This window comes from Martes martes (assembly GCF_963455335.1).
Source record: "Martes martes genome assembly, chromosome: 9".
In the NCBI taxonomy this organism is placed as follows: domain Eukaryota; kingdom Metazoa; phylum Chordata; class Mammalia; order Carnivora; family Mustelidae; genus Martes; species Martes martes.
In genome coordinates, this window is record NC_137896.1 from 119890178 (window position 1) to 119905078 (window position 14901).

The 14901-nt window shown below is 39.0% G+C and overlaps 1 protein-coding gene across 2 annotated transcripts in view; it reads left to right on the forward strand.

The window, feature by feature from the left end:
* DTNB (dystrobrevin beta) overlaps positions 1 to 13479 on the forward strand; it is a gene marked incomplete at its 3' end in the record, with an annotated part of 122573 nt that extends 109094 nt beyond the window's left edge. For both annotated transcript variants that reach the window (XM_080814469.1, XM_080814470.1), the window contains one exon: positions 13351 to 13479. In XM_080814469.1, coding sequence (XP_080670595.1) covers positions 13351 to 13479 — 129 coding nt within the window. The remainder of the gene's footprint in view (positions 1 to 13350) is intronic.
* Between the last annotated feature and the right edge of the window lie 1422 nt (positions 13480 to 14901).

The window sequence follows — 14901 nt, forward strand, 5'->3', positions numbered from 1 at the left end:
TTTTTAAAATAATCTGCAAGTATACTAGAGGGGGGAAGGAAGGAAAACCCATGCTAGGCTCCAGACTGTGAAGAATCCCCATGAAAAGCACATGGGATCTGTTTGCAAAAGCAAACCTTGGTCCAAAGCAAGGTTAAGGAAGTATTGCCACTCAGGATTAGCATCTGAAAGAACAGCGGCTACTTTCATTTGGGAGTAGTTGTGATAGGGAGCTGTGAAGGGCTCAGAACAAATCAAAGAGTGACTGGTACCGTTGCATGGTGATGGAGGTGTCTCGGGCAGATGTAGTATCTGTAGGAACTGGGGTTGGAGAGAAAGGGCTGAGTTCCAGGTGCTTGATGAAGTCCAGGAGAACAAGAAGCTCCCAGGCTCAGAATATAGATACAGATCTTTCCCATGAGATGGTACCTCCTGTCTCTCCTTCACTCTCACTGAAAACACTCCTCCCCTCTGAGTAGGCAGTGCACACGAACCGACCATGTGAACAGAGCCTTGATGACAAAGATGAGCACTTTTTTCTTTCTTCCTTCTTTTTTTTAAGTAGACTCCACACCCAGTGTGGGGCTTGAACTTACAACCCTGAGATCAAGAGTTGCATGCTCTATTGACTGAGCCAGCCAGGCATCTCAAAGATGAGCACTTTACCAAACATCACCGAAACCAAGAGGAAATAACCATGCAGAGGAGAGAAGAAAAGACTTTATCTCAGACATAGAATTAATAGGATAAAAAGAACTAGATTTTATAATATGTGTAGTTGAAAGCTTGGAGAAAGATGGTCAGTTATTTTATCTACCGAGAGTAAGTATTGATCTGGGAAATTAAAATTTTGATTGTCAAGGCGAGACTCAGTAGATGGGCTAACTGACAGTTTTTCCAGCTGAAGTGCAAATTTATGAGCTGGAAACTAGAGCAGAGAAGTGTTCCTAAGCCCATCATGAAAGGACAAAGTAATAGAAAAGAAAACTAAGACATGGAGGGTAAATGGAGGATTGCCATCTAGTAAGGGTTCCGGATGGAAGCTGAAGAGAATGCAGGGAGATGATAGTTAAAGAAATAAAGGATCCAGTTTTGAGATGGTTGACCAAACACATACTACCTCTTTCTCCTTCTGCACCACATCCATAGAAATGATAAAACTTTAAGTTAGATGAATAAATTCCCTTTCAAGATGGAAAAGAAAAGGAATGTTCCAGACCAGAAGCCATAAGACATCTTTAAGCAAAGGAAATATGTATTAAATGAGAAGTTGCAGAAAGGAGCTGCTCACACTGCCTGTGTGAGGTCATCACTATTGCCGTGACCTGGAAGCTGCTCTGCCTTCTTTGTCAGAACAGATTCAACATGAGGTCCCCTGGCTAGAAGGCCGCTGCTGGCTAAGATGGTGACTGAACAGTCCTGTGGGAGATGTCTCCATGGCCAAGAACCATGAAAACCCAGAGGAAGCCTAGCACAGCGAAATATAATTAGGAGAACTACACTTTAGCAAGTGGAGCAATGAGAAAGACACTTCAAAAATAAGTCAGTTTAATTTCCTTAGAGGAGCAGGGCTAGACTTTCATGCTTACTACAAGAAGCAGAAGTTAGGAAATGGTCAGCAATAATGAAAATGAAGAATGTGGTGGTTGAACAGGCTCATTGGGTAGGCTATAGCAAACTGGATATAGCTGAGGAACAAATTAGTGAACTTAAACAGGGTGAGAAATTCTCTCAAAGCTCGGTATCAAGAGACATAAGAGTTTGAAACAAAGGTTGAAGCATTTAGGACCGTTTGGAAGTTACAGTATTTATGGAACAGGAGTTGAAAGTGAAGATAATGAGCTGAGAAGTGTGGGCCCTTAGGTAGAAAGAGCCTGCTGTCGAGAAGAATACATTTTAAAAAAGAAACAATACAAAAACACGTACCTGTATTGCAGTGATAAAAATGAAGAGAAATTCATAGGAGACACCAGACAGAAAAGATTGAGAATCCAAATGATATTAGACTTCATCGCTGGTGTTAATAGAACAGCGGCACAATGTTTTCAAGATGCTGAGAGAAAATAAGTTGGAACCAAAAATTCTCTCCCCCTGCAAACTGTCTTTCAGTAATGAGGGCACTATAAAAACATTTTCGGACTTGAAGGATTTTGACAGCCTTTTGCTGAGAGAACTAATTCAAAGATACACTGCAGTAGGGAAAAAAAAAATGTATCAAGAAGGTAAGAATAGGATACAAGAGAGAAGAGGAAGCAGAGAAAGCAGGAAAACAATGTTAAACCTAAATAAATATTGGTTGGAAAATAGAAGATGACTTTTAGTAAGTTGTAACTTGAATCAGCCAAGAGAGCAACATGGAATTATCAGACTGGATTCTGGATTTAGGCCAGTGGTTGGGGTTTGGTGCCCCCATAGCATGGGAAGTCTAATGTGGGTCCATTAAAGATGAATAGAACTGATATTTTTGTAAAGACTGGGACTTTAGAATGGCAGCCTCCTTGGAAAAGAGGGACTGGAAATACTCCACTGACCTGGAAAAGGTAAAATGGGACTTCCATACAAAAAGCAATCCCTGCTAAAAGTGAACTTGTTACCAAAAATTGTAAGCTCAGTTATGAAATGAGCAGCAAGAGAATCAACAAGTAGGAGCTTTAGTGTGCCAAGAACTGTAGAAAATTCTACATTTAATAAGTTAAAGGGGCGACTGGGTGGTTCAGTTGGTAAAGTGTTGGTCTCATAATTTCTGCTCAGGTCATGCTCTCATGGTTGTGAGATAGAGCCCTGTGTTGGGCTCCAAGCTCAGCACAGAGTCTGCTTGTCCCTCTCCCTCTGCCCCCCCCCACCCCGCTCACACACACTCTCTCTCTCAAATAAATAAATCTTTAAAACGTTAAAGAAGTAGATTAAGAAACAGTGACATTTTAGAAAGGAATAAGCCAATATGAAAAAGGAACAAACCAAACTTCCAGAAATAAAAAAAATACTAAGGTTAAAGAGGGTTAAATAGCAAATTAGAGACAGCTACAGCAAAAATTAGGGAATGGAAAATATCTGAAGAAATTAACCAGGATATAGAATGTTGAACACAGATATAGGGAAATGGAAAATGTGAAGGGCAATTAAAGGACAGATCCAAAAGATCAACCTAGAATTCTGTACTTCGCTAGTCTATTCAAGAGCAAAGAAGGAAAAAGATATGTTTTTGGAAAAAGTCTTAGTGATTTTACCACCAATAGACCATTGCTGAAGGAATAATAAAATACATACTTTGGGGAAAAAATGAATTAAAGCAACAAGGAAGAAATGGGATACAAGAAGGAATGGTGCACAGTGGGATGGTAAATGTGGGTAAATGTAAATAAAAATTGTGTATAAAATAATAATTGACTAATTTTGGTGGGTTTAAAGTAACATACATCGAGAGAACTACTATGACATGAATGTAGTTGAGGCATGAGTAGAGGTGAAAGATTTTGAGTTAGAGGATGAGAATACAGATGCTAATTAAGATTGTAGTAGGTATTCATCTTAAAATGGTGGAGGTTCCTGGCTTGTCTGAGGATTTAATAGGCTTGTGTTTCTGCTTGGATCTCCTCAGTGGTGGCTTGGAGCTCAGGGTGATGGACTCAAGAGTAATTTGAAGTGAACATGACAGGAATGGCCTCCAAGGCACAAATCCTGAGCTTTTTCCATTAGGCCGTTGTGCTCCCAAGTGTCAGGGCCTATCAGCATGTGCCCTGAGCCGAAGCCTGTGCTGTGCGAGCCGTTAGCTTGAGGCTGATTGAAAATACCGTCATCTGAGCTCAACAAAACATTTTTTCAGAGTATCTTAGTGCCTGGTCCACGGTTGTCTGAGGAAAGCAAGTTTTAGCCCTGGAGGAGCCCACAGTGCAGCCGTAAGAGCAGGAGCCACGTCTCGATCCCTACCTTGGAGTCTGCCCCTCATTTGGAAGCTCGGGGTCCCCATCCCTGACTCAGCAGGGTCTCCCCTCCATGCCCTCCACTGTGGTACTTGGTGTCCCCAGTCTGTTGCTGACTCCTTGCGAGAACGTCTCACCGTCCTGCGCTGTCTCTCCTCATCCCTGTGTGTTCTTTCTCTGAGTAATTTCACCTGTGGAGGGGCTTGTTGTACTGTGAAAAGAATAAGACACACCTAGTTTATAAGAGCTTTAGTTTCTGTACCTATCAAATTGAGACTCTTTTTTTAAATTTAATTTTATTTTTTCAGTGTTCTAAGATTCACTGTTTATGCACCATACCCAGTGCTCCATGCAATACGTGCCCTCCATAATACCCACCACCAGGCCCTCCCAACCCCGCACCCCCCTGCCCTCCAAAACCTTCAGTTTGTTTCTCAGAGTCCACAGTCTCTCAAGGTTTGTCTCCCCTTCTGATTTCCCTCAACTCCCTTCTCCTCTCCATCTCTCCTTGTACTCCATGTTATTTGTTATGCTCCACAAGTAAGTGAAACCATATGATATTTGATTCCCTCTGCTTGACTTATTTCACTCAGCATAATCTCCCCCAGTCCCGTCCGTGTTGATACAAAAGTTGGGTATTCATCCTTTCTGATGGCTGTGTAATATTCCACTGTATATGTGGACCACATCTTCTTTATCCATTCGTCTGTTGAAGGGCATCTTGGCTCTTTACGAAGTTTGGAGACTGTGGCCATTGCTGCTATGAACACTGGGGAACAGATGGCCCTTCTTTTCACTACATCACTATCTTTGGGTTAAATACCCCGTAGTGCAATTGCAGGGTCATAGGGTAGCTCTATTTTTAATTTCTTAAGGAATCTCCACACTGTTTTCAAATTGAGATTCTTAACATCTAATTGATGAGAGACTATAGGGAGGGCTAAATGAGCCTTTTTGTGCAAAAGCCCCTGTCAGGTTTGTGACACTACATTCTTAATAACTGTAGCTCCCAGTTCAGGACCAAAAAATGGCAGAAAGCAACCACTACAAGAGTAGACTCAAAGAGTATTTTGAGGGACGCCTGGGTGGCTCAGTTGGTTAAGCAGCTGCCTTCGGCTCAGGTCATGATCTCGGCGTCCTGGGATCGAGTCCCACATCGGGCTCCTTGCTCGGCGGGGAGCCTGCTTCTCCCTCTGCCTCTGCCTGCCACTCTGTCTGCCTGTGCTCGCTTGCTCTCTCTCTAACAAATAAATAAATTTAAAAAAAAAAAAGAGTATTTTGACAGAAAGGGAAACAAAATGAAATGAGTAAAAGAAAACAAAACCTAAAAAAGTAAGAAAAGATAAAGATACAGGGAAAGTAAGAAAATAAATAATAAAACAATGATATATTAAGCTTCAGAAATAAATAAAAGTATACTAGTAATCAGTAAATTAACTAAATTTTCCAGATAAAAAGCAGCAGTTGTCAAATGGATATTTTAAAAGATTGGACTTTATGCTGTTTATAAGAGACAGTGGGAAAAAAGATACAAAAAGATTGAACATTAAGCATAAAAAGGACATACAAAGCACCAACGAAAGAAATTTATTGAAAGTCTATTAATCTCAGAAAATAGATTTCAGGGCAAAAATCTTTACCAGAGAAGCTAACATGGTACATTTTACACTTTGTATATTTGGTCACAATAAAAATTCTTTTTTACCAGATATAGTTTGCCAGAGATAAAAGATGCAGTTAACAATTCCACAGAAATAATACACATTTACTAGTGTAGCTATGAAATACATAAATAATATTAATAGGGCACAATAAGAAGTTGAAAAATACATTATTAAAATGGTAATCTTAACACCCTTCTCTCAGCAATTGTTAGAATCATTAGACAAAAAAACAAACTATAGAAAATTTGAAAGTACCCAGTAATTAATGATTACACATTCTTTTCAAACACACACAAAAAATTGATCACATTAAGGAAGCCTCAAAAGAGAATTAGTATTATATAGACTATAGTCTGTGACTGTAGTGCATTTGGCTTAGGAATCAATTAACGGAAAGATGACAAGAAGATGACATCAAGAAAGATGACAAAAGGGGCGCCTGGGTGGCTCAGTGGGTTAAAGCCTCTGCCTTCGGCTCAGGTCATGGTCCCAGGGTCCTGGGATCGAGCCCCGCATCGGGCTCTCTGCTCAGCGGGGAGCCTGCTTCCCTTCCTCTCTCTCTGCCTGCCTCTCTGCCTACTTGTGATCTCTGTCTGTCAAATAAATGAATAAAATCTTTAAAAAAAAAAAAGAAAGATGACCAAACCGGTAGATTGGTTATTGAACATTTAGTTGATAATGAACAAATTCCTAGAACAACCTTACTTACCAAAGCTGGTTCAAGATGTAATAAAAACCCCAAATAGTATAATCATTAAAGAATTTGAATTAGTAACATAAAAGCTTTACAAAGTAATCAATCAGGCCTGAATGACTTGATACGAGTCTTTTTTTTTTTTTTAAGATTTTAATTATTTATTTGTCAGAGAGAGAGCGAGCGCACACATAAGCAGGCACACACAAGTGTCAGGCAGAGGCAGAGAGAGAGGCAGTCTCCATGCTGAGCAAGGAGCCTGACACGGGACTCGATCCCAGGACCCTGGGATCATGACCTGAGCTGAAGGCAGCGGCTTAACCCACTGGGCCACCCAGGTGTCCCTTGATATGAGTTTCAACAAGCGTTCAAAGAAAAGATGAATTCCAGTATTATGTAAAAACTTCCCAGATTCCAGAAAAAATAATGAGCATTCCAATTTCATTTTTGAGGCTAGCATAACCTTCATATCAAAACCTTATGAGGACAGCAAGAAAGGAAAATTACAAGCTGTTTTCATGAACAGGAATGAAAACCTAAAGAAAGTAATATGAAACTGAATCTAGCAGTGTATACGAAAGATAATACATCAGGACCACACTGGTTTTATTCCAACAATTAAAGATTAATTATTATAACTTAACCAAATTCATAGATTAATTGATTAAGTCCATATAATCATTTCAAAAGACTTACAGAAAAGATTTAATAAAACCCAGTATCCATCAATAACTTAAGTACGCACACAAATAGGCCAAAAAAATCTCTTCAAAACAAAAAACCTTAGCAACCTAATATATTTATAAAAACTGATAGTATCTATTATATTTACTGTTGAAATTATTTAAGATTATAAATTAAAGAAGCTTGGCTGTCACCACTTCCATTTAGCATTTCATTGGTAGTCCTAAGCAGCATAATAAATACGGAAAAGATGTTTGAATTGAAAGGAAACAAAATTGTCATTATTTGAAGATGACTGTCAGTGTAGGAAGTCTGAAAGAGTCTTTTGATAAATCAGTAGAGTTAAAAATTTCTCTGCATCAAAGGGCACAAACAGAACATAGTGAAGAGGCAGATGATGGAATGGGAGAAAATATTTGCATATCGTATATCTGATTAGGGGTTCATATCCAGAATATAGAAAGAATTATAACTCAACAACAAAAAAACAAGTAATTCAATTGAAAAATGGGTTAGGGACTTGAATGAACATTTCTTCAAAGGTGATATAAAAATGGCTAACAAACATATGAAAAGATAAGTGACATCACTAATTAGGGAAATGCAAATCAAAGCCACAATGAGATATTCTTCACAACTATTAAGATTGTTACTATTTAAACAAAGAAAAAGTGTTGGTGAGTATGTAGAGAAATTGGAACCCATCTTTGGTGGGCTGTAAAATTTGCAGCCACTATGGGAAACAGTATGGAGGTTTCTTAAAAAATTAAAGATAGAATTACCAACCAATTCTACTTCTGGTTATATACCAAAAGAATTGAAAATACAGTCTTGAGACATCTATACACCCATGTTCCTAATAACGTTATTTACAGTAGCTGAAACTTGAAAGCAACTCAAGTGTCTATTGATGGATGAATGGATAAACAAAATGATTCCATACTGTATACAATGGAATATTATTCAGCCTTGATGAAGAAAAGAAATTCTGAAACATGCTCCAACACGGATGAACCTTGAGGACATTATTCTAAGTAATAGAAGCCAGCCACAGCAAGGCAAATACTGTATGATTCTACTTATATGAGGTTATCTAACCTTCAGCTCAGGTCATGATCCCCGGGTCCTGGGATCGAGCCCCACATTGGGCTCCCTGTTCAGCGGGGAGCCTTCTTCTCATTCTTCCTCTACTGCTCCCCCTGCTTGTGCTCTCTCACTTTTTCAATCAAATAAATAAATAAAATCTTTAAAAAAAAAACAAGTGGAAATTCAAAGGGTTAGAAATAATGAAGACACTCCTAAAGAAAATTATAAGGTACTACTTGAGAAGATATGAGGAAGCTACAGTTAAATCCACGTTACACTGTATGGAGATAGAAATGGAATACTGAGTAGAAAACAAATGAACTATTTATTAAATGGTCCTGTGGCAATTGATTATCTATAAAGAATAAAATTGGATTCTTTCCTCATACTTACCAAAAAGGCAGTTCTAAGTAGAATCAAATTAAGTATAAAGGAGAAAAACTATAAAACTTTTGAAGACAATGTGGAACAATATCTTTATGACCTCAGGGAAGGAATATTTCTTAAGATATAAAAAGCACAAAATATAAAGGAAAAGATTAATAAATCGGGACTACAGTTATGGTAAAGATATCTGTTCATCAAAAACAAGCCTTAAAGTAGGAGTTATTTGTGAGACATAACTTCCGTAGGGTTAAAATACAAAAAATATAGGGGCGCCTGGGTGGCTCAGTGGGTTAAAGCCTCTGCCTTCAGCTCAGGTCATGATCCCAGGGTCCTGGGATCGAGCCCCGCATCGGGCTCTCTGCTCCATGGAGAGCCTGCTTCCCCCTCTCTCTCTGCCTGCCTCTCTGCCTACTTGTGATCTCTCTCTGTCAAATAAATAAATAAAATCTTAAAAAAAATAAAAATAAAAAAATTTCAAAAAATATAAAGAACTCTTACAGAGTGCCTGGGTGGCTCAGTCGGTTAAACATCTGCCTTTGGCTCAGGTCATGATCTCTGGGTCCTGGGATCGAGCCACCCTATGGGGCTCCCTGCTCAGTGGGAAATCTGCTTCTCCCTTTCCCTCTGCCCTGCCCCCAGCTTGTGCTCTCTCACTCTCTCAAATGAATAAATAAAATCTTTAAGAAAAAAAAAAAAAACTCTTACAAATCAATAAGAGGCAGGCAACCTGGTGAAACATTACACCAAAAATAGGACTAGACAGGAAAAAGCATGTCACAGAAGAAACCCAAATGGCTCGTAAACACTCAAAAAGATGCTCAGTCTTTCTGGCAATCAGGGCATCGCAAATTAAAACCACATTGCCATTTATCACCCACTAGATTGGCAAATGTTGAAATATCTGACAATAATAAGGGTTAGCCAGAATGTGGTGATTTAGGAAGTCTCTCACACAGCTGACGGAGTGGAAATTAGTGTAACCACTTTGTAAAAACGAGTTGGCAGTGCCTAGTAAAATTGAATGTGCATAACTCACGATCGGGTAATTCCACTGTGAGGAAACTCTTCCACCAGGAGACGTGGACAAGAAAGTTTATAGCCACATGGTGAGTGAGAGCGAAAGGATGGAAACAACCCAAATGTTCATCAGCCATGGAGTGGATATATAAATTATGATGTAATTAAGCAGGGAAATACAATCCGTTGATGAAAAAATGTAGGACTTACAGTTACATGAATCAATATGGATGATCCGTAACGTAATTTTAAGTGAAAGCAGCAAGTTACAGAAAAATATACCTAAGTCTATATAGATTTTAAACATGTATTAAATAAATCATGTATTATTTGTACATAATTGCTGAAATGGTAAAATCAAAGACATGATTAATACAAAATCCAGGATCTAGGTTACCAGGAGAGGAGCAGGTGTGGTGGGGGAGGCGGCTGTTAGCGTAAGATCCCTCAGCAAGCTTGAGTGACTGCCGTCTTTCTATTTCTCAGGCAGACTCGTGGGTAGGTGGGTATTTGTTTTATAACTCCTTAAACTGTACATACACATTTTATACATTCTGATACAGTTTTTTAAATATTATAACCTGTAGTATTTTTAAGAGATAGTAGGACATGTTTTGAAATTAGGTAATTGGATTATTGAAGATACACAGATTTTGAAAATCATCACCTAAGAGTCTGTTGGGAGGAGTTTTCCCTTTTCAGGTTAAGGCTTCTTCATGTATTTATTAGTTTGTGAGTTCAAGTGACGGGAAAGGTACAGAGACGTTAAGTGGTGTCTCTGGCACAGTGGCTTAAACGAGGTCTGTGGAAGGCACCCATCCCTGCACCTGGGCCACTTTTCTTCCTTCCTCACTTCTGTAAATATTTAGTGACCGACTGCCAAGTCCTGAGCATTGTCCTGGGGGCCCAGGAGCCAGAGAGGCAATGTGCCTAGCTTGGAGCTTCTAGCAGTTTTCGGGTTCATGCTTACAGGTTTTGTTAATCTTAGCCTCCTAAACTAACGAGATAGCAAAATTCACTTCAGGTCTGTATCATAATTTACTCTTTCTTATCGTTTTAAGGAAGTCATTTATTTACATATTTAGACAACCTAGTTGAATGCATTGTCTGTAAAATTTTCAGATTAATATATCCTTTTTGGTCTGGTCCTAGCCCAGTGAATATTCTAATTCCTGTATATATTTATTCTCAGTTTTTTCCCTTTCTGTGCATATCAAAGCTCTTGATATGTTCTAATTCTTTGGAATTGACTTTGATGTACTAATTTTACCTTTCTGTGTATATTTTTGAGACTCAAAGTTGGATCTGATCTTAAACCTTGACTTTAAAGCAGTATTTTCAAAAGCATTACAAGCGTACTGCTAGAGATTATAAGATGATCTGAAGGGAAACATTATTTATTTTAATAGTCATGTGATTAATTTAATTCATAATTTTATTATAAAATATACACATGAAACCTGTGGTTTCATGGTTGTTTTTGCACAGGATGCAGCTAAAGTCAAGTCTCTATGATAATCCATCTCGCACAGACTGCATGAACTAATGGCAGCTGTTCTCAGACACAGCAAAATATGAAATTAATGTCCGATTACAGATGTAGTGTTTAGTTATAACGGTGAATCAAGGTATTCTCTGATGTCCTCTGTCTCCTCCTTGTGTTGTAACTCAAAAAATAAGCATATGTGGTTTGGTCAGGAAGAAGCAATCCAGAAAATTCATCTAGGCAAATTGTTCAAATAACATATTTTGTTATAGGACAGGGTCTGGACTATAAAGACGAATAAGACATAGACCCTGCCTTTCAGGACCACCAGTTTCACAGAGATAGGCACATAAAAAGTGCACCATAGTGTGGAAAGCGCAATTGTGGAAACGTCCATGGTAAATGGGTAGCTGGGAAATGTGGTCTCTGACTTACGGACCCAGGGCAAGGCTTCAAAATAGTCTGGAGAACGGAGCAGGAAACTTACAGAAAAATAGACCGGCAGAGGGCAACGTCAGAAAGGCCTGTGCCAAGGTACAGAGACCTACAGGAACACGGCCTTTGGGTCAAATGACAGCTCATCATTGATGCTGGTGTGAGGAGAGGTGGGAGCCAGATATGAAGGCTTTTGTAAGGACTGTGATGGTGCGCATTTAGACCTTACTCTGTAAGGGATTATCAGCCTTTGAGAGGTGTTAGGCAGAAAAGTGACACACGGTCTGGGGCAGTGTAGAAAACAGGAGGATCAAGTCACATTTCAGCCCGTCATCCGGTAAAAGAAGGATATGGAGACCACTTAGAGGGAATGTTTAGAGTTTCTGCTTTACATAGGAAATTAGGCTTCATTTAGATGTTGCCCAGAATTTAATGTGTTGAAGGGGTTAGTGATAGGTGATTTGGAGCCAATATATGAAGTTTCTAAAGAAATTGATATTATTCAGTCTGTATTATTAAAAAGGTATTAACTTTCCCTACATAGTCTTTTTTTTCTTTTTCTTTTAAGATATATTTTAGGAAGAGTGAGCTGGAGAGAGCAGGGGGGAGGAGAGGGAGAAGAAGAGTGCTCAGTGCTCAGTGCTCAGACTCCATGCTGAGCACAGAACTCGACATGGGGCTCAATCCTATGACCCTGAGGCCATGACCTGAGCCGAAATCAAGAGCCAGATGCTTAACTGACTGGGCCACCCAGGCGCCCTGTCTTTCTCTACCTAGTCTTCCCCCCCCCTTAAAGATTTTATTTATTTGTTAGAGCACAAGCGCAGGGAGAGGCAGAGGGAGAGGCAGAGGGAGAAGCAGGCTCCCCACTGAGCAAGGAGCCCGATGTGGGGCTCAATCCCAGGACCTGGAGATCATGACCTGAGCTGAAGGCAGCGGCTTAACCATCTGAGCCACCCGGGCGCTCTTCTCTACATAGTCTTAAAGGCAAAGACAGTTTACTTATTTTGTGTATTTAACGCATGCGAGCAGCATATAAAAGTTAAGTGGAGATGCAGTACTGATACGACACACAACGGCAAACAAGTTCTGTTTTTCAGTTAGAGTGGGACATATGGCAGTACGCTGCAGAGTGAGTAGAATGAAATATTTACACCTTTTTACAGTTAATATCCTTCCAAGGAAATCTCAACAACCCTGTTATTTAAAGGGAATTGGGTGGGTGATTGTATCAGTATATGATGAGCCTCCTTTATATATGGGTTTCCAATGTGAGTATTCTGAATAACTTAATTGTGGCATATTGTTTACTTTTGTGCATATTTACTGTTAAATCTGATCTCACTAGTCTTTGGATTTGCTGTATATTGTTCTACCTTACAGAGAAATGTATTAGTATGCCAGCTTATTCTTGTACCTTTGTGAATTTATAGTCACGGGTCTGATGCTGACTGCCTGTGAATGTGAGGGCACTCATCTGTGTCTGTATACATAGCCAGACCCTTAGCACCAAATGTTCTGCCTCACGTTTATTTTGGGAATATTCTCTTAATAGGCATGTTTTGGGATGTGACTTAGTCAGCTAATTTGCTAACATTCAAAAGCCATGAGCTCTCAGCATTATCTTAGCCTTTTAGTATTTTAGTCCAGCAAAAATTTCTGACTCTGATTGGGAAATTAACTATAACATCTTACCAGAAATGATCCAAAAGCATCAAAAGAGAGAGTTCATGCAAAGGGTACAGAGAGATGTTCACAAGGGAAGTTAACATTAACTTAAGAGTGCGTAGTAGAAAGGAGGGAGTAAGCATAGAAATGAAGGACCACAAGTGACCTTGGAACAACTGTAGGTTCCTTTCTCTAAGTCCAAATAATGTTGATTATAATGCATCTTAGCTTCTATTTCAAAAGGTATTTCCTGCAGTTCTTGTCACCAAGTTCTTTTTCATTCTTTTGAAGATTTAATTTCTTATTTCCTTATTTTCTACTTTGACACAGAAATCCCCTGCAAAGAAGCTGAGCCATGCAATTAGTAAATCTTTGGGGTGCATGCCCACCAGAGAACCCCCGCATCCTGTTTTTCCTGAGCAACCAGAGAAACCACTTGACCTTGCAAATATAGTGTAAGTATACACCTAGATATGGACGTGGGTTATACTGAAATGGAGACCTTGCTGAATCCTTTTGGATTAAAAGCAACTTCACGTAACATGAACATTTAACCTTCTGGTTTTTACTTTACTTTTGGGGGAACTCAGGACCTCAAGATTTCATTTCTTTAAGTCATCATAAATATTTACATGGAAGCTTAGCTGCTGAGCCCAGAGCCTAAGTAATTAATGATCTCAAACAGAAACATTAATTAATATATTGAAGAGTAATTATTGAACTGCTTTTAGCAAGGTTGCCTTTTTTTGTTTGTGTGTTCTTCCATAATCAGTGGTAGAGATCATTTCTTCTCTGCAGCAGTAATGCCCATAGTTATTTTTATAATTAATTTGGGCAACATGGAATTGAAAATCAACTTCATTTGCTTCTTTGTATTGAGAGAAAATTAGGAAACATAAGATTGTATTCTATAAATAAAACTAGTGTTTTATTTTTACTTTCTTTGAATATTCATGTTAAATGAAAGAAATTCAGACAGGAACCAAAAAGAGAAGTAGAGAAAGAGGAAGAGTAAGGAGGAGAAATAAGGAAGTGTTTAAATTCAGCCTCTAAACTAAGATTCTTTACTCTGAATTAAATGGTGATGTTACATGTCCTCCTGGATAAAGTCAGTAGCGGTTTTGTTTTGTTTTGTTTTGTTTTTAGAGAGGGGGCAGGGGCAGAGGAGAGAAGGAGAATCTTAAGCAGGCTCCACACCCAGCAAGGAGCCTGACACAGGGCTCGAGCTCACAACCCTGAAATCATGACCTGAGCTTAAATCAATAGTCAGATGCTTAACCAACTTAGCCACCCAGGTGCCCCAAAGTCAGTAGATTTTTGATCATTATTAGTCTTTATTGGGCGTTGACAGGTTTTTCTGTTGGAGTAGACATCTGTTTTCTTTTACCTCCCTCTAAAACACTTAGGGTTCTTGATCTTTTATTTTCTTTCTCATTCAATAATTTGAAAGACTTTTATTAAAATAGTGCATACATATAAATTAGGAATTTAATAATACAGAAAAACATATAATAAAATATAGCACATCCTCCCACACTTCCTTGTGCTTCGTCTAGGTTTTTGATCAGTGAGATCTCTTTGCATTTGCATAGTAACTTGTTTCAGAGCCATTTATTGGATGACCTGTCATTCCCCCACTGACCTAACATGCCACGGTCGCCATAAATGAAGCGTCCTATGTGCGTGGTCTGGTTTTGGGCTCTCCTGTTCCTGTGGCCCAACGGTCTGTCCTTAGGCCAACATCATACTATCTTAGTGACTATAAGGGGTTAAATAATATTTTTAAGAGGGTCTTGTCTATTCTTTGCTCTTCCATATAAATTTTAGAATTGGCTTATTGAGTCCCTCACAAAATTTTGTTTGGATTTTGATCAGAGATTC